At 43.7% G+C, this 17,937-nt stretch overlaps 1 protein-coding gene across 6 annotated transcripts in view; it reads left to right on the top strand.

Annotated features, from left to right (window-relative positions):
• Ube2f (ubiquitin conjugating enzyme E2 F (putative)) overlaps positions 1–17,937 on the top strand; it is a 49,551-nt gene that overhangs the window by 21,594 nt on the left and 10,020 nt on the right. For 4 of the 6 annotated variants that reach the window (XM_052750416.1, XM_052750413.1, XM_052750412.1 and 1 more), the window contains 4 exons: positions 3,754–3,819; positions 14,175–14,242; positions 15,719–15,789; positions 17,527–17,584. In XM_052750416.1, the coding sequence (XP_052606376.1) occupies positions 3,754–3,819; positions 14,175–14,242; positions 15,719–15,789; positions 17,527–17,584 (263 nt within the window). The remainder of the gene's footprint in view (positions 1–3,753; positions 3,820–14,174; positions 14,243–15,718; positions 15,790–17,526; positions 17,585–17,937) is intronic. The other 2 variants (XM_052750418.1, XM_052750417.1) reach the window with 1 other exon arrangement.

The following is a 17,937-nucleotide window of genomic DNA, read 5'->3' as shown; positions in this document are numbered from 1 at the left end:
AGTCATCCTAGTGTCCTCCTAGTGTCCCCCCTGCTAGGTAGCCTCCCTGGGTCTGTGGGTTGCAGTCTGATTATCCTTTGCTTTACATCTATTATCCACTTATGAGTGAGTACATACCATGTTTGTCCTCCTGAGTCAGGATAGCTTTCTATGCAGCAGTGTGATTAGTAACTGCAGAATGACTTCGGAGCTCTATCTGTACAAGTGCATAGAAGCTTCTCTGGCAATGCACATCTTCTTAGATAGGTCCTGTTGTGTATAAAGAAAACTACATGTAGAGTTCTAAGCTCTGCTTTATACATATGCATACATACATAAACTTTTATTTAACTTTTCTTGAGCTTTAAGGTTAGTTATTTGATTTTGGTGGTTTCGTTAATTTTTAAAACTTGTTTTACTAGTTTATGTATTCTTGGAAGGCTAATCCATTTCATAGATTCCACATTTAAACCCTCATTAAAAGAAAAAGGGTGCCAAATGGACACCACCAATCTGAAATAATGATTGAAGTGTTACTAAGCCTTCCTCTTTTCTTACCTGTATTTTAAAGAATGCTGTTTCTATTTTCAAAATAAGCTCAAGATAAAATCCTTCAAGATAACATAGATGGATTCTCTGCAAAGAAGTCCAGTAGTACAGCCTTAACACGGATTATATAAATTTAGGAAGTTTCTCCACAGTGAAGGAAACAATCACCATTGAGAAGAGACAGTCTATAGACTAGAGAGAAAATTCTTAGCCATGGGCCCATGAGATGGCTCAGAAGGTAGAGGCACTTGCCGTGCAAGTCTGGAGACTTGAGTTAGATCTCTGGAACTCATGTAAAGGTGGAGGAGAGACGGAACTCCGTAAAGTAAGTTGTGTGCTGACCTCCACATTTGTGCCATGGCATGTGCACCCACATACGTTATGTGTATACACACACATACACATTAATTTTAAATGGTTTAAAAGTCTTTGCCAAATATGCATCAGACAAGGGATTAATATCCAGGCTATATAAAGAACTGTAAAAACTAAACGAAAACCTAGATCAATCAATAAATGGGCCAGTGAATTTTACACAGTTCTCAAAAGAAGAAATACAAATGCCCAGTAAATTCTTGAAAAAGTGTTTAGCATCCTTGGACATCAGAGAATTACAAATTAAAACAGTTTAGGGATACAGTCTGAACCCAGTTGCATTGGCTGTCATCAAGAAAACAAATGACGGGCTGGAGAGATGGCTCACATCTGGCTGGTCTTCCAGAGGTTCTGAGTTCAATTCCCAGCAACCACATGGTGGCTCACAACCATCTATAATGGGATCTGGTGCCCTCTTCTGGAATGCAGCCATATATGCAGACAGAACACTGTATACATAATAAATAAGTAAGTAGAATCTTAAAAAAAAAATGACAAGACATGCTACAGTGGATGTGGGAAAAGATGACCCTTATTCACTCTTGACGGGAATAACCTTGTGTAATCACTCTAGAAATCAGTTTGAAAGTTCTTCAAGAAAAGAAGGAAAGAAAGAAAAGAAAAGAAAGAAAGAAAGAAAGAAAGAAAGAAAGAAAGAAAGAAAGAAAGAAAGAAAATAGAGCTTAGATATAACCGAGTTATACGACTCTTAGGTGTATACTCAAAGGACTCTGTAAGTCAACATACCAAAAAGTTGTACAAATGCGTGTGTAGCTACATAATTCACAAGAGCCAGGAAGTAGAACCATTAGGAGTTGAGTAAAGAAAATGTACAGACACACAATAGAATTTTACGTAGCTGTAAAGAGAAGTGAAACCATGGCATTTGCAGGACAATGGATGCAGTTGGAGATCTTTATGGTAAGAGAAATAAGCGAGGCTCAGATAAGTTCATGTTTTTTAACATATGCAAAAACTAAAAATGTCATTATACGTGTGTATATCTGTAAAACTAGGAAGGGGATCATAAGATAGGAAGAGACTGACAGATGGAAAATAAGGTAATACATTCCATGTAAAAGGGAAAGTAAGCTGTAAGTGACTGGAGGAAGAAAGGAAACCAGCCTGACAGGAATGGAGGGAAGGCTAGTGGGGGAGGGGATATTTGAGGACAATGAATAAGGGCCCAGTACTTTGTTAACTAACTAACCTAAAAGAAACAATTTTGAAAGATAAGGAAATGAAACCTGTTTTCAGTATACATAGTTCTAAATGTGATTTTATTTTTTTTTTAAGATTTATTTTTATTTTTTGTGCATTGGTGTCTCACCTGTTTGTGTGTCTATTTGAGGGTGTCAGATCCCCTGGAACTGGAGTTACAGACAGTTGTGAGCTGCCATATGGGTGCTGGGAATTGAATGTGGGTCCTCTGGAAGAGCAGTCAGTGCTCATAACCTCTGAGCCATCTCTCCAGCCTGAGTCTCCTTATTTCTAAAGTAAAGAATATGGTAGTATATTTCTAAAACTGCTTCTTACCCCATAGGCTGAGGGTTTTTTAACCCCACTGTAAAAAAGAAAGTCCATCTTAGTCTTAAATTATTCTATGTGTTTTATCTCCATGTGTTATGTATGACACACTTATTAAATACCAAAATGAAACAAGACCAATAGTAAACTTGTAAACTCATTACTACTTTGGGTCTAACCTTGCTTTTGTGAATAGCCTGTGATCTCAGACTAGTCATTGGACCCTTCTGAACCTTCTTGTCATCTGTCCAAGTCAACAACATTGGACTAGATGGTCTTTAATGTTATTTCTCACTATATTTGAATCATCCTATTTTTGTGGAAATTTTTATCAATGTAGAACTGAACAAGTGGGACTTTTCTAAGCATTAACATTAGTAGGTACAATAAGGAATTTATACTTGTATCTTCTGAGTTACATTAATATAGGAAAATTTCCTAAGTATTTTTTACAGATCTGTAAGGCTCTTCCTAAGAGATAGCTATCCTTCTGTATCCTTTGTGAAGGAGGCAGACAGTGCAGTAGACAACTCCCCTTGACTGAACCCTTGACTGTGGTGGCTCTTCTTGCTAGAGAGCTTGTCCTGACTCAGGCCCTTCTTGCTTGGTGAGCAGTAGGCCCAGACCATTGCTGCTGGACTGAGCAAAGCGTTGTTTGACAGAGCAAGCCGAGTTACCAGGTAGGGTGTGAAGGTTTCGGTTTTTGCTTTCCTGAGACAGTGCCTCACTGTGTAGGCTAGGTTGGCCTTGAACTCACAGAATCCTGTTTGCCTTTGCCTCCCAGGTGCTATGATTAAAGATGAGTGTCCCCTGTACTCAAGAGGCAGAGGCAGGTGGATTTCTGAGATTTTTTTTTTCCTCCAATGTTATGGTAAATGCTGGATGGCAGCCAGCTCTAAGACATCTCACTTCTTTCTAACTTCACTTCTGATGGGCATGCATGTCTGTGAATCTCCTTGGTACAGAGTAAGTTGGACAGAAGTTTGACCTGGTTCTTTTCCTGGTTTTTCCATGTTTAGTTAACTTTTACCCACATACATTAATGTCTTTGAGGGATAGTTTCTTTCAGAGTAAATAGCACAATTCTCTAATTAATAAAAAGAACTCTTTGGTGACCTTTTAAAATTTGAAGTAAATACCTTGATTTGGAATTAACTAGTAAGACTAGAATGGCAAAAACACCACCACCACCATTAGAGTGTAGGGACTCACTGGTTGCCTTGTGAATCAGCACCACTGGCTTCTGTGTGTTAAGGTTAGCTTTAGCTCAGCATGTGGACAGCTGCTCACGCCAGACCTTCCTAATGGCTATTTCTTTTGCAGGTACATGTAAAGTACATTTTCCTGATCCAAACAAGCTTCATTGCTTTCAGCTGACTGTAAGCCCAGGTAATAAATACTCCTGCATACTTCAGTGTTTGTGTAATTTTCAAGTAGCAAGAGTAAAGGTCTACCCACATCTGTCTTTCTCTGGATACATCCTCTAGTATCTAAAAGTTAAGACTTGGTAAGATCCCCCATTCCCTATGACAAGACCTATGTCTTGCAGCTAGATAAAGTGTAGGAAGTGAGCGTGAGGCACCCAGTGTCCTGATAACTCTGTAAAGCCAGACAGTCAATGCTTACTGCAGCCTACTGTTGAGTGTGGGCTTTGAGGCCATGAGTGGGCTCTGATAATACTCCAGAGGAGCCTGACCTGGGTGAAGTTACTTAGCTGCTCAGCTGCGGCCCCCATCTACAGAGTGGGGGTCAAACAGATCAACGTCAGGATTAAATGGATACACCCCACTTGGGCCCAGGTTGTAGCAAACAGATTACCAGCTGTCCTCCGTAGGACTGATAAGTGCTTAGTCTCCAGGGCAGCAGCATATCTCCTTGGTCAGACGTTCCTAGTGAAGATGCTGGAATAGGAGTTGCCAGTCACCAACCCATGTTGGCCTCCAGTAGCCAACCACTGGCAGCCAGTTCATGCTACTTCTGGGTAGGTGGGGTAGGAAGAGTAAGGGAATCAGTTCTTAGGGTTTCTCCATAAATGTTTGTAAAGAGACACTGGAGTGGGAGCTGCATCAGCTGCATCCCCTCTGCACTTGCTGTCCAAAGTGACAGTGTCCAGAGGAGGACATTATTCAAATGATGCTGTCAGCACTTCAGACGTGTGAAAACTATTCCAAGGATTCTGATGCAGAGAAAAGGGAAAGGGATGATTTGTCTTCAGGTCATGTTGGCAAACTAATGTGACACTTGTTAAGGCTGGAGTGGTCTGACCTTTGGGGGTTTGAGAGTAGGTGTCCAGAGCTGTTCAATTAGTCCACAGAGATTTCTGGCATCATTTAGCAACTGTAAAGTTCATATTGTTACTTGAACTGAAATGTACAGAAAAATAAGAAAAGAGGATGGAGAGTTTTGTTGTAGAAATAGAGGATGTTGTCTTATTTGGGAGAGGTGGGGAAAGGAGTGAGGAACTGAGAATAGTGAGTCATGAACTAATTAAAAAGTGAGAGGTACAGAATGTGGGTATGTGATAATGAGTCCATGAATAAACCATGGCCTTGTCTCTGCGAGGCGAGTATTTATAATAATAAGAATCCTGTTTCAAACTGCTCTTGATAATTTGTAATTCCATTTACATCTCGCTGCAGTGGTATATGCTTATGATCCTAGCACTCAAGAGGTTGAGGCAGGAAGTTCACAACTTCAAGGCCAGCTTGGGCTACCAAGCAAAACCCTATCTTAAAACCTATGTGAAGGAGCCGGGTGGTGGTGGTGCACACCTTTAATCCCAGCACTTGCGAAGCAGAGTCAGATGGATCTTTATGAGTTCAAGGCCAGCCTGGTCTACAGAATGAGTTCCTGGACAGGCTCCAAAGCTACACAGAGACACTGTCTGGAAAAAAACAAAAACAGAAAAACCCAGAAACCTATGTGAAGGTTTTCCAGAGTGTAACTTTAGTGTGATGCCAGTAGCTTACTCCATATTTAGATGTGGGGTGCTTTGCATGCCTGCTGTCTTTGAGTGGGTGAGATGGTGAAGGCCCTGCCCATTCTGAAACATCTGTATTCTATGTTAAGGAGCACTGAATACACAGATGCCTTCTGTCATCCCAGAGTCACTGTGAAGAATGTTGTTCACTAAGTACTCCGGCTCTTGTATTGTAGTGAGCTAGGCTCTGTGAGCCAGCAGCTCTTCTAGTCTACTTCTTCAGTCCTTGGCTGCCTACAGACGCTTGTTTTTTCCACACTGATTAGTGTCCTATGGTAGTGTTTCTGTGCTTTCCTCTGAGTGTTTCTCCTCTCCTCTCCGTGTTTTGCCTGTTCTTTTATTTTTACTAAATCCTATGAATATGATTACTGAGATAATATGACCACACCTTTATCCCGGGTATCTCTGACAGGGAAACAACTGTTTTACAGGGTCAGTAGTCACTATTCCAGCAGGAGATAAAAGATTTTTTAGTGCCTAGGAATACATTGAACTATATGTTTAGCATGTTCTCTGCTCACTGAATGTAGGCTCTGATTGTGAAAATCAGAATCAAGAGCGGAAAGCTTTGCTTTTAATTGCATATGGCTATGGCAGAAATCTGCCCATTCTAAAAATGTGCCTAGAATTGTGCTTTTTGGGGGCAGGGGGAAGTACAGTCATGCTCCTCTTAATGTTGAAAAAAGTGTAGATGCTGAACAGGGAAGTTGTAGCTCCATGCCTAAGTATGAAGGTGTGGTTCTGAAGCTGGCTCCTTTGCAGGCCATAGCCTTACACTTAGATCTAAAAACTGAATCATGCGTGTGACATAGGCCCTAGATGATTATGGTGGAGGACTGAACTCTTTGCAGCATCTGTCCTTACTTTCCATCATTTTGTGTTGTAATGGTCCTTCATGCTTAGGAATAGATACAGGTTTCAGAGAATAAGAGGGAAAGTAATTGAGTAGTGAGACAGAATAGTACTAGTAAGTGAGCACAAGTAAAATGAAGCAAGACAGAAGCCTAGAAACTGGCCCAGCTCCCAACAGTCAGGCCAGGGAATTTGCTTCAGCCCTCCTGACATGGTGTTGGAGGCTTTAGACTGACAGGGCCATAAACTTAAAAGTAACAGTGATTTGTTTCTCTAGAGACAGAGTTCGTATGTAGCCCAGGCTGGCCAGGGGCTTGCAATATAGTTTGGGCAGGCTTCAAATCAAGAACTCGCTGCCTCAGCCTCCGAAGTGTTGGGATTGTAGGCACAAGTCACCATTCCTGTTTGTTTGTTTGAGACAGGGCTTCATTCACTATATAGCTCTGACGGTCCTCTGCCTCCTGGGTGCTGGGATTAAAGATATGTGCCACTACAAACTGCCTAACTTTTCCTTTTTAAAGCAGTTTTACTGAGGAATAAAATTACAAACAGTCAGATGTGCTGACCTGAGTTGCACAACTTAGAGTTTCAGAATCTTTATGTTGTATCATCTCCACAACCCTGACAAAGATGAGGAGCGTCACCACATCCTGAAGTTCCCTTTTGCCTCCTTGCCACCCCCTCCACTAGTCTTTCTGATTTTCCCACCGTAGTTTACTTGTATTTGTGTGAAAGCTTTTGTTAATGCATAGATCTTTCCCTTCATGTTTGTCTGAGTCATGTGAGAGGTGTGCCTTCCACTTGAATTGTAGGGTTTTATTGAGGCAGAAGTTGTCAGGAATGGTTGTTGACCCTGCTGATGTCTAGGATATGTGGTGATCATGCAGAACCTTGCATGTGATTTACCCTGGTGTGTCACAGTTTCAGACATGAGACTTAGTCTCATTCATACTCCCATCCCTGCTCTTTCTAGTGATTTCTAATTTCACTATGAGCTTAACCACTGTGAGAAAAGGATACATCTAAGAACAGATTTTCCTCCCTTGGTGACTCTTTGAAATAACCCTACAAACAGATGGCAGTTCCCTTCTGTGTGTACTTAGGAACATGGTGTGAGCTGTCTGCCAGCAGTGTCTTCTGACTTTGAAGAAACACTCATGCTCTCTGCTCTGCTCCTTCCAAGAACTCTGTTGGTGTGATGGTACTTGTGATGGTACTCAGTGGACCACTGTCACCTGATAGACAGGCATGTCATCTGTTTCATGCTTATTTCTCCCCTTCCCTAACACACAGCTCCCAGCCATATTCTCTTGAGAATTCTCAGGCCATTCAGTACCATTGTTATAAATAGCTTCTGAGCTGAGTTGTAGCTCAGAAATAGGAGTGCTTGCCCAGCATTCCTGAGGACATTCTGGTGGTCACCTGTAGAGATAGGCAGTAAGGGCCAGTGAAGAAGCTCGTTGGGGAAAGGTACCTGTTGACAACCTGAGTTCACTCCCTGGAGTTCGTATTGTGAAAGGAGACCCCTCCAGGTTGACCTGACTTCCACATTCACATCTTTATGTGCATATGGGCATATTAACACTAAACCCACAACGCACTAAAATAAGTAAAGAAATACAATAAAATTAATGTAGTCAAGGCATGTTAAGTGTCCAAAATAGTATGGCATTTAAATGGTAAGTTTTGGGGAATTTAAGAAATAACCAGCATTCAGTTTTTCAGTTCCAGGCATGTCTTTATGTAGCATAGATTTTCCCCTGCTTTATGTTTCTCAATAATCGTGTTTAGCTCTAAACCCTCACTGCTCTCTACCTCACCTCGCCTTCTCTTGAGTCTTGCTCTCACCCAGAAACCTCTCTAGAATGCAGCCCCTCTTCCTTGCTGTTACTGTGTTCATCTTACACTGTACAGCTTATTCTCTTTTCCATCAGAATGTAAGCTTCCCAAAGGCAGACATTGTCCCTTGTGTCCCCAGTGCTTAGAGCAGTGTCTGGCATGAGGTAGACACTAAGTCTTGTTGGAGGAACTTATAGTTTAAGCAATATGTTACAGATTTTTATGCTATTAAACATGAGATAACATTTCATGTACAGTGATCTCTGGGAATGAAGATGGCTACTATTAGCATTTTCCCCAGTAGAGTTGATATTTGTGAATGAGTATTTATTTGGGGTTTTCGGGACAGGGTTTCTCTGTGTAACCTTGGTTGATTGGAACTCACTCTCTAGACCAGGCTGGCCTCGAACTCACAGAGATCCACGTGCCTCTGCCTCCCGAGTGCTGGGATTAAAGGCATGTGCTACCACTGCCTGGCCTTGTGAATGAATATTAATTAATTCAAGCCAGGAGAAGAAGTTCATTCAATACCAGTCTCTTTCATTTGTCTTTATAGCTATAACTACTTTTTTATATAAATAAGCTGACTGACATGTTAGGGTTACATCTTTTTGTCTCTGTACTTTAAAGGTGTCAGTCTGTTTTCTATTGCTGTGATAAAACATCATGGCCAAGGCAAATTTGTAAGAGGAAGGGGTTATTTGAGCTCTGGTTTCAGAGGGACTAACACATCAGGGAGGCATGCAGCAGGCTGGCATAGTGGGAGGCATAGCTGAAGCTCACATCTTAACAACAAGCAGGAAGCAGAGAGTGAACTGGGAATGATGCGAGACTTTGACATCTCAAAGCCCACCCCAGTGATGGACTTCCTCTAGCTAGGCCACACCTCCTAACCCCCCTCCCCAAACAGTACCACTAACTGGGAAATGCTGTGGGATGTTCTGTATGTTAAATGTATTGCTCTGATCAGTTAATAAATAAAATACTGATTGGCCAGTAGCCAGGCAAGAAGTATAGGCAGGACAAGCAGAGAAGAGAATTCTGGGAAGTGAAAGACTGAGGCAGAGAGACGCTGCCAGCTGCTGCCATGAAAAGCAAGATGTAAGGTACTGGTAAGCCACAAGCCACGTGGCAACATATAGACTAATAGAATGGGTTAATTTAAGATCTAAGAACTAGATAACAAGAAGCCTGCCATGGTCATACAGTTTGTAAGCAATATAAGTCTCTGTGTGTTTACTTGGTTGGGTCTGAGCGGCCGTGGGACTGGCGGGTGAGATTTGTCCTGACCGTGGGCCAGGCAGGACTGGAGAAAACTTTAGCTACAGGGGAACAAGTATTAAAATGACTGAGACTATGGGGGACATCTCATTCAAACTACCACATTCCACGCCCTCAGGACAAGACTCTCAACCCAATCAAGCTTCCAACTTGTGAAAGGAAAACCTAAGCAATTTTCTACTCCTAGAAAAGAACAACCAAGTTGGTAGCCAAACTTGGCAGTGATGTCGGTGGGGTGCTGGATTTAGAGTAATGAAGGATACAAGAATATTTAAAGGGGTTGTGGAATCTTCCTCCACGGTTTCAGAGGAGGCCCATTGCATGAAGCTGTGGAAATGAAGCTTGAGTTGCATTGGTGACCCCAAGATGTTGAAGATGCCAGAGTCCTGGGATTTCTGCCAAGGGTTGCTGCACACAGAGATTGGAACTAGTTCAGAAAGAGGTAGGCAGCAAAGCCCACTGGGCAAACCCATCTAAGCCATCTAACATCAGCCATGGAGCTCCAGGATTTGGAGTTTGCCCTGCTGGGTTTCAGTCTTGCTTTGCTCTGGTGTTAACTCACTATAGCCAGATTCCTCCCTTTTGGAATAGAAATGTATATTCTCTGCCATTGTATGTTGGAAGTATGTAATTGGTTTTTTGATTTTATAAGGGGCTTACAATGAAGAGACTGCCTTTGAGTCTCAGAAGAGACTCTTGAAGTTGGACTAAATGCCTTTTGCTTAATAACCATGAGTCTGTGGGACATAGAAGTGGAATGTGGTGACTTGAATGAGTGCCCTGTACAGGCTCAGTCATTTTAATTCGAGTACTCAGGTGTTTGGTACTGTTGGAGAGGCTTAGGAAGTGCAGCCTTGCAGGAAGAAGTACATCACTTGGTGGGGTGGGCTTTGAGGTTTCACAGCCTCCCACCATTCCCATTTGCTCTCTGCTTCCTGCTTGTGGTTTAAGATGTCTTGAGCATGCCTGCTGACATGCTCCCTGCTATGATGGTGATGATCTCTTTTTTTTTTTAATTTATTCATTTATTTATTTATTTTTATTATCAGCTTGATATAGTATAAATTCTTATCCTAATAGTGAAATGTTTCACTGAAGCTTGCCCAGTAATTGAGTAAACCCAAAACTTATTATAAGCCACAGTCATCCTAGGTTCCCCCCTGCTAGGTAGTCTCTCTGGTTCTGTGGGTTGCAGTCTGATTGTTCTTTGCTTTATACCTAGTATCCACTTATGAATGAGTACATACCATGTTTGTCCTTCTGGGTCTTGGTTACCCCACTCAGGATGATATTTTCTAGTTCCATCCATTTTTGGCTGGTCTCTTAACTTACTATGTAGCCAAGGATGGCAAACTTCTGATCATCCTGTCTATACTTTTTGAGTGGTGGGATTACAGGTTGTCCAGTTTGAGATTGGATTTTCTAAATGAAACTTTAATCATCTCTGCGTAGTTTCTGAACCCAAAACAGTGTATCCAGTGCCACTCTGCCGTGAAGAAGCACTGTGGATTTGGGGTAACACAACAGGCTCCTGCTGCTACTCCCAAACCTCTGGACCTGTTTAAACATCCGAATGGTGAACTCTGTGTGTGTGTGTGTGTGTGTGTGTGTGTGTGTGTGTGTGTGTGTGTGTGTGTGTAAAAGTAGGGAAAGGTTGTGAAATTCAAGGAGCAAAGTGAAGCTGGTGTGACCTCTGGACTTTGAGAGCACATAGTAATTCTGGGGTAGGGCAAATGTGGAAGTTGGTTCTGTCCAAGTGTTAGTGTCCATGAAACCCTAGAAACTTTGTTCCTGGAGTTACTCATCATCTGTGTGATTCCTTGAAGGCAAGAGGAAGCAGGTTGCAAAGCTCCAGTGGAAGGAAGGGTTAAGTCCTAACTGTGGCAGTGGGCAGGGAACCAGGAGCCTTCTCCTACTGTAGTTCAGAATTCAGTCCCAGTTGCCAAGAGTCAAATGTGTTTAGCTTCAGCAACTGTGGCTAGAAGCACGAGTTCACACACATGCTGGGCCGTGCACTGTACAATGCAGTCTTCCGCCTGTCCGCTCCAGAGGAGAGGAGGCCTCCTCCTTCTCTTCTCCTCGGGCTGTCTGGGCTGTGGAGGCAGGTGTGAAGGGTTGTCAGGAGCTCACCAACTGTAGTCAGCCTCTGAAACCGGGGGTCCCGGGGGTCGGGGGGGGGGCACCGCTGAGCTCGGGCCTTGTGCAGTGTAACGCACTCCTCGGCTGCACGGTGTGCTGCAAAGCCAGGAAAGAGAAGTGGGTCCGGTCTGACAGCAGCTTTGAATAGGGAGGTGCTGACTGAGAAGCGGGTCGCTTTCCTGAGAGAAGAGTTTGTTTAAAAAGAAAACAGGTGGATCTTAGTTACTTAAGACATTCTAATCGTTAAATAAAAACTTTCCTGGGCAGAAGGAGCATGATGGAAGAAGAAGCGCGTTAGAAACACTAGCTTCTTTGTGACGACAAAACCAGAGTAACTGCCATCAATGAACTAGAAGGCCAGCTAGAGAGAAAAGACAGTATGGCAGGAGGCTTGTTTGCAGCACACCTTCTTCTGGATCACTGGGGTGAATTTAGAGTGGGCTGTGTGGTCTGCAGTGAAGAAGCCTGACACAGAGATTCTGTACCATGGTGATTGAAGTCAAGAGAACAAGGTCAGCCAAGCCTTGGAGTCACATGGATGTACTGTAGTGTATGTAAAGATGCCACCTACAGGAAAAGTCCTCAGATTTGGAGCTAAACGTACCAGCAAGTGTCTTTTCCCAAGACTTGTTACTGTGTCACAAATCTAGGTATATTACAAAGAGTAAATGACCTTACAGACATCTTAAAAAGAAGAATGATTCGGTTTGCTCACCATTTTAGGGGTGGCAGTCCATTATGCAGGGAGGGCATGGTAGATCTCACATCATGGCAAACAGGAAGAAAAGCAGTATGGGAAAGGCAGGATGCAGCCCCGAGAGCCTCACAGGGTCGTCGTCTCTCCTCCAGCCAGCGCCCACTTCCATGGTCCTATCCTGAACTGAGTGGCTCCTTAGGTCTGAGTCCTCATGACTGGTTTCTGGAAAGGCCTCACAGACACTCCTAAAGCTGTGCCTTACTGTCTCCTAGGATGTTCTCAACTCAGTCAAACTGATAGCAGATTAATGTATCAAATAGAAAAGAGAATAGTTAAACAGCCACTTGGCAGGAAAGAAAACAAAACACCATATTTTGTGAAACAAGTGAATTGTTTATTAAGACATTCATCTAATTTTGGTTGTGAAAGACCTTTTAAAAACATGACACTAGAGGCTGAATCCATGAAGATTCAAGTAGAACTGACTTCTTGGAAATGGAAACCTAGCCTGTGTGCTGGCCAAGCTGTGTGGTCTACAGACTGAGTTCCAGCACAGCCATGGTATTCAGGGAAACCCTCTCTCAATACACATACACGCACACATCCCAAATACATAAATGAAATGGCAGAGGCCTTCTGAATCAACAATTCAGTGGTCAGTAGTTCTTTCTGTTCTTCCAGATCACAGTACTCACTTAGGGCTCATACTTCATGTAACTTCAGCTGGGGACGTGGCTCTTAAGACCCTCTGCAGGCGTCTGTGGGCGCCCACACAAACATGCACATTAACTAAAACATTAACAAAAGCAAAAGCAAATCTAGGAGCTTTCCACATCATTGGCCCAAAGATACTCCTCTTGCTAAGAAGAACTGGACATCAATTCTTTGGGAAGAAGTGGAAATAACCAGTAATCCAAGCTATTTCAGCAATACTAACATTTAGCAAGGACTGTGAAATAAAGGACAAATAGTATTTAATAAGATTTTTTAAGATTGCCAGAGTATGAATGCTAAGATCTGGTAATGGCTGCTTTAACTGTTGGATAACATAGTGCTGGCCACAAAGATGGCTTGTTTTTTTAATTTAGTTTTGTGTGTACATATGCCATGGTTCTTGGGTGGAGGTCAGAGGACAGCTTGCGGGAGTTGGTCTCTCCATCTTGTGGGTCCTGGAGATTGAACTCAGGTTTTCAGGTTTGGTAGCAAGCACCTTTGCTTGCTGAGCCATCTCACTAGCCTACAGCCTCAGAATTCTTGAAGAAGCCTGCTTTTCGTCTATTTATGCCACAGTTAGATAGACAGGCTGCGGCACCCTCTGCGGCAGCAGCCCCTTCTCGAAGTGAGGTTGGGTCCAACCAAATAAGCAAGAGGGACTGTGTGCTGTGTTGCCTGTCGACATCCTCCTAGGTTCTTGCCAGTACTTACTTCCTAAGGGCTTGTTCTCTCCTGGAAGCCTCACCAAGCACTCACTGAAATAGTGGTTATAACTCCCCAATTCCCACTGTGCCCCGAGTCCTGAGCCCTCTAGCGGGGGAGTTGTACTGAGTACGCATGTGCTGAGTGATTGGAAGCTGTGCACAGGTGCTGGGCAGACAGCAGTCAGGTCTCATCAGCCTCCCCATGGAAATGGTATCCTCAGAGGGATCTGGGAGCTGGCCAGTAAGGAGGTGACTCACATGGGCAGGAGATGGGTTAAGAGGGGTCACACTAACTCTCTTCCTGAAGGATACCCCGCCCTTCTCTGAGGGCACCTTTGCCTGTGGAGCGGGTACTGCTGGTGGCCATGTGGGGCAGGACAAGGCTGTGCAGTGTGCAGCTTTGCTGAAGGAACCGGGGGACTCTGGGGTCCTGTGTGAACCTCTTGGTTCTCGGTTTGCCATAGCCTAACTTCGTGTTTGCTTTTGTTCCCTTTTTTTTATTTAAAGATTTTTTTGTTTTGTTTTGTGTTTTTAATAGATGAGGGTTACTACCAGGGTGGAAAATTTCAATTTGAAACTGAAGTTCCTGATGCCTACAACATGGTGGTGAGTAGCCTGTACCTAAACCTTACTCCCCACACACACCAGGGACAAGGCATGGAGACATGGGGGACAGTGAAGGGTTTCAGCACAGAAACTCCTTTGTCCAACAGGTATTCATTGTGCAGATGTTCTGCCTCTGTATTTCATGTAAATTTTTAAAATGGGGGGCACATGTTTTTAGACTGTCATTTTATTTATGGTACAATGACAAAGCTCCAGGGGCCAGTAATTTTAGAATTTCAGATAATTAATAACCTGTAGCTACGTATTAGTCCCTTGAAGATCATATTACAAGCGGGCGGTAGTAGCACACACCTTTAATTCCAGCACTCAGGAGGCAGAGGCAGGCATATCTCTGAGCTAGAGGTCAGCCTGGTCTACAGAGTGAGTTTCAGAACTGCCAGGGCTATACAGAAAAACCCTGTCTCAAAAAACTTTAAAAAAAAAAAAAAAAAAAGGTCATATTACATACTGATTATATCAAAGACTATCACATTTGCTTTTGAGGATATATCAGTAGGGAAGTAAGGTGATGTATAGAAAGTTGAAGTGATAAAAATGGTAAGTAGCTAGACAGATGGGTAAATGGTGGAAAGTGGATTTATAGGGATTCAAAAAAGAAGGTGAGAGCACCACCTTTGGAACATAGGGGGTGGGGGTGGCGGAGGAGCGCAGTTAGTCATCCCTGTAGCTAGAGTTTTCCTGCCTGGCCCATGGTCAGGACAAATCTCTCTCACCCGCCAGTCCCACAGCCGCTTAGACCCAACCAAGTAAACACAGAGAATTATATTGCTTACAAACTGTATGGCCATGGCAGGCTTCTTGGTAACTGTTCTTATATCTTAAATTAATCCATTTCTATAAATCTATACCTTGCCATGTGGCTCGTGGCTAACCGGCATCTTCACATGCTGCTTGTCATGGCGGCGGCTGGCAGTGTCTCCTCCCACCTTCCTGTTCTCTCAATTCTCCTCTCTGTTAGTCCCGCCTATACTTCCTGCCTGGCCACTGGCTAATCAGTGTTTTATTTATTGACCAATCAGAGCATTTGACATACAGACCATCCCACAGCACATCCCATTTGGTTCAGAGGCAGGGATTAGGTGCCATGGGCTGTGCAGAACTGTGGTCAAAGGTGTGGAATGAGAGCACATACACCAGTAGCTCCAGCTCTGAGGGACCTACACCACACTTGAACACAAATGTCCACATATATTCATATACACATACAAATGTAAATAAAGAATAAATTAGACTAACCTTGGTCTAGGAAACTGTAGCACTAGTGTCTGCAAATACATCTGACTGAAAAGGAGATTTGATCTGTCTGGAGCAGTAATGGTCAGCTGTGGGTCTGTGACTTAGGCATAGCAATTTGAGACCAAGGGGTGGAGTGGGTGTGCACTCCTGTGTGTGAGTACGCACATGCACATTGCAGGTATGTACTGGGGAGACTTGTGACCTCTCTCTGTGTTGCAGCCTCCCAAGGTAAAATGCTTGACTAAAATCTGGCACCCCAACATCACAGAAACAGGAGAAATATGTCTAAGGTAAGTCCCTTCCTCCCTTCTGCACGAGTGTGAGCCTCTTCAAATTCACTCCTGTAAGGGGATCTTGCTTGGCTACCATTCAGAAATGCCTAGGCCAAACTGAAATAGCTCCTTATTGTTGCCAGGGCCCTGCTAGTCCTCACCATGCAGTGTGATGCTCTTTGTTTCCACCTCCTTTAGTGAACAACCACAGTCCCAATTTATGGCTGATGTTAACTAACAAGGAGGAAGGGGGTGGGTAAGGAAAACTGCAGGAGCCCAGCTTCAGTGGCCTCAGACACTTGCACTGAAGATACGTTCTGTAATGGTCCTTTCTGAGTAGGTAGCTTCCTTATGTCTCGTCAGCTATAGACTGTGTCCTGCTCTCACAGTGGTATGAGGTCAAGGCCTAGCAGTTCCAACCTTCCCCAGGAGGTTCCTGGTCTCTGAAGAAAAGAACTGGGGAAGAGAAAGGGGAGCTTCTTTTCATAGTAGAGCATTTGAGCTTGCCTGTGTGGACCCTTTTCCTAGTACTCCAGGGTGGCTGTCTGGTCTAGACAAGTACAGTTGATGCAGATCCTCTCTGACAGGAGCACTTGGGGAGGCTAACAAGGCCCTGCCTCATGTTACAGTCACCCTGGGAAGCATGCTTCGTACGTTCATTGTAAAGGGTTGGGTCCTGAGGCTATTCTTAGGATGCCTCTCTTGTTTCTCCATTTTCCTCAGTAAGCACTGGGTAAGGAAGATGAGCTGTGCCTGGATGCCTCTTGTCTGGTCTTTTTTGTCTGAGAAATGCAGCCCGTGCCATCAGCCCATACAGAAGCTTTAAAAACACTGTCAGGTGTGGTGGTACATGCCTTTTGGATCTCTGAGTTCCAGGCCAGCCAGGGCTTCGTAATTGAGACCCTGTCTCAAAACGAAAACACACCATAACAACAAATAATAATAAACTCTAAACACAAAACTTAAAGAGGGTCCCTGAACTACTTGTTGTCCTTGTATGTAAGTATTCGTTTTGAAAGCACTAACACTGGACAAAGGGCTCTGGCTGTAGGAGGACACCATTCATCAGCCTGCGATGTGCTCAGCCTCACTGGCCACCAGGAAACATGCAGGAGCACCATGAGGTTGTGGCTTGCTACTCCCAGACTGGGGTATGTGGGAGAGAAGAGACCAGCCTCAGCATTGGAGGGTGTGGATGCTACACACTTTGGGCAAATGGTTCCTTCTTTCACAGATAAAATAGTTATCCCGTTGGAGGAATTATGTTTTGGGTTATGCCTGACATTTATAAATTACAGACTACCCTCAATCATTCCCTCTATCATTTTTGTTGCCGTCACTGTTTCTGGCTATTAAACAACTTTTTGTGTGTGTATGTTGTTCCAATGATGCTTTTTTGATGGGTGTGGTGGCACATGCCTGTAATCCAAGCACTCAGATGGCAGAGACAAGAGAATTGACACAGTTTCAGTTAGCCTGAAGTATATAGCGAGTTCCAGGCAAGCTAGGACTACACCTGAGATCCTGTCTCTAAAAAAAAAAAAGCTTTTCCTTTGCTTAGAAGTCCATGTAAAGAATGAATAGTCCACACACAGTCAGTAGACACTGTACTGCAATCCAGCTTTGGAGGTGAAGGTTATCCTCAGTAGACCGAAGACTGACCAACCAAGAGGAGACAGGCTGCATAGGTGCAGTTCGTTCCTTTACGGTGAATAGCTACAGCTCCTCATTAACTTGTGTTTCTCTGTCTTGCAGCTTACTAAGAGAGCATTCAATTGATGGCACTGGCTGGGCGCCCACTAGGACGTTGAAGGTGAGAGGTAGCATTCCTTCCTTCTAGTGCTCAGGCAGCCAGCCTCCTGGAAGAATTGCACCCTTGTTCCCCGCTCTCCCAACCACACACCTTCTGGGTCTGCTCCACCAAGTATTGCTTAGCCAGTTGTAACCGGATCAGAGTCCTTGTTGACCAGCCCTGAGGTATTCAAGAGTCAAACCACAAGAGAAAGCCTAGTGGTCTTGTTCATTCAATAGGGCTATCTTAAGCCTTTCTGGGTATCTGGAAGAGCTACGAAGTGTGTAGGTTACTTCCTGAGTCAGAAGGATTGTGAAGTGACGGGTAGATTATTACTGAATAGGCTCCACAAGGGAGAAAAGGACAGGGAAAAA

This window comes from Peromyscus californicus, unplaced genomic scaffold (assembly GCF_007827085.1).
Source record: "Peromyscus californicus insignis strain IS unplaced genomic scaffold, ASM782708v3 Scaffold_21__1_contigs__length_65335640, whole genome shotgun sequence".
NCBI classification, from domain to species: Eukaryota; Metazoa; Chordata; class Mammalia; order Rodentia; family Cricetidae; genus Peromyscus; species Peromyscus californicus.
The sequence above is the reverse complement of the archived record's forward strand: the minus strand, read 5'-3'. Positions and strand labels throughout refer to the sequence as shown.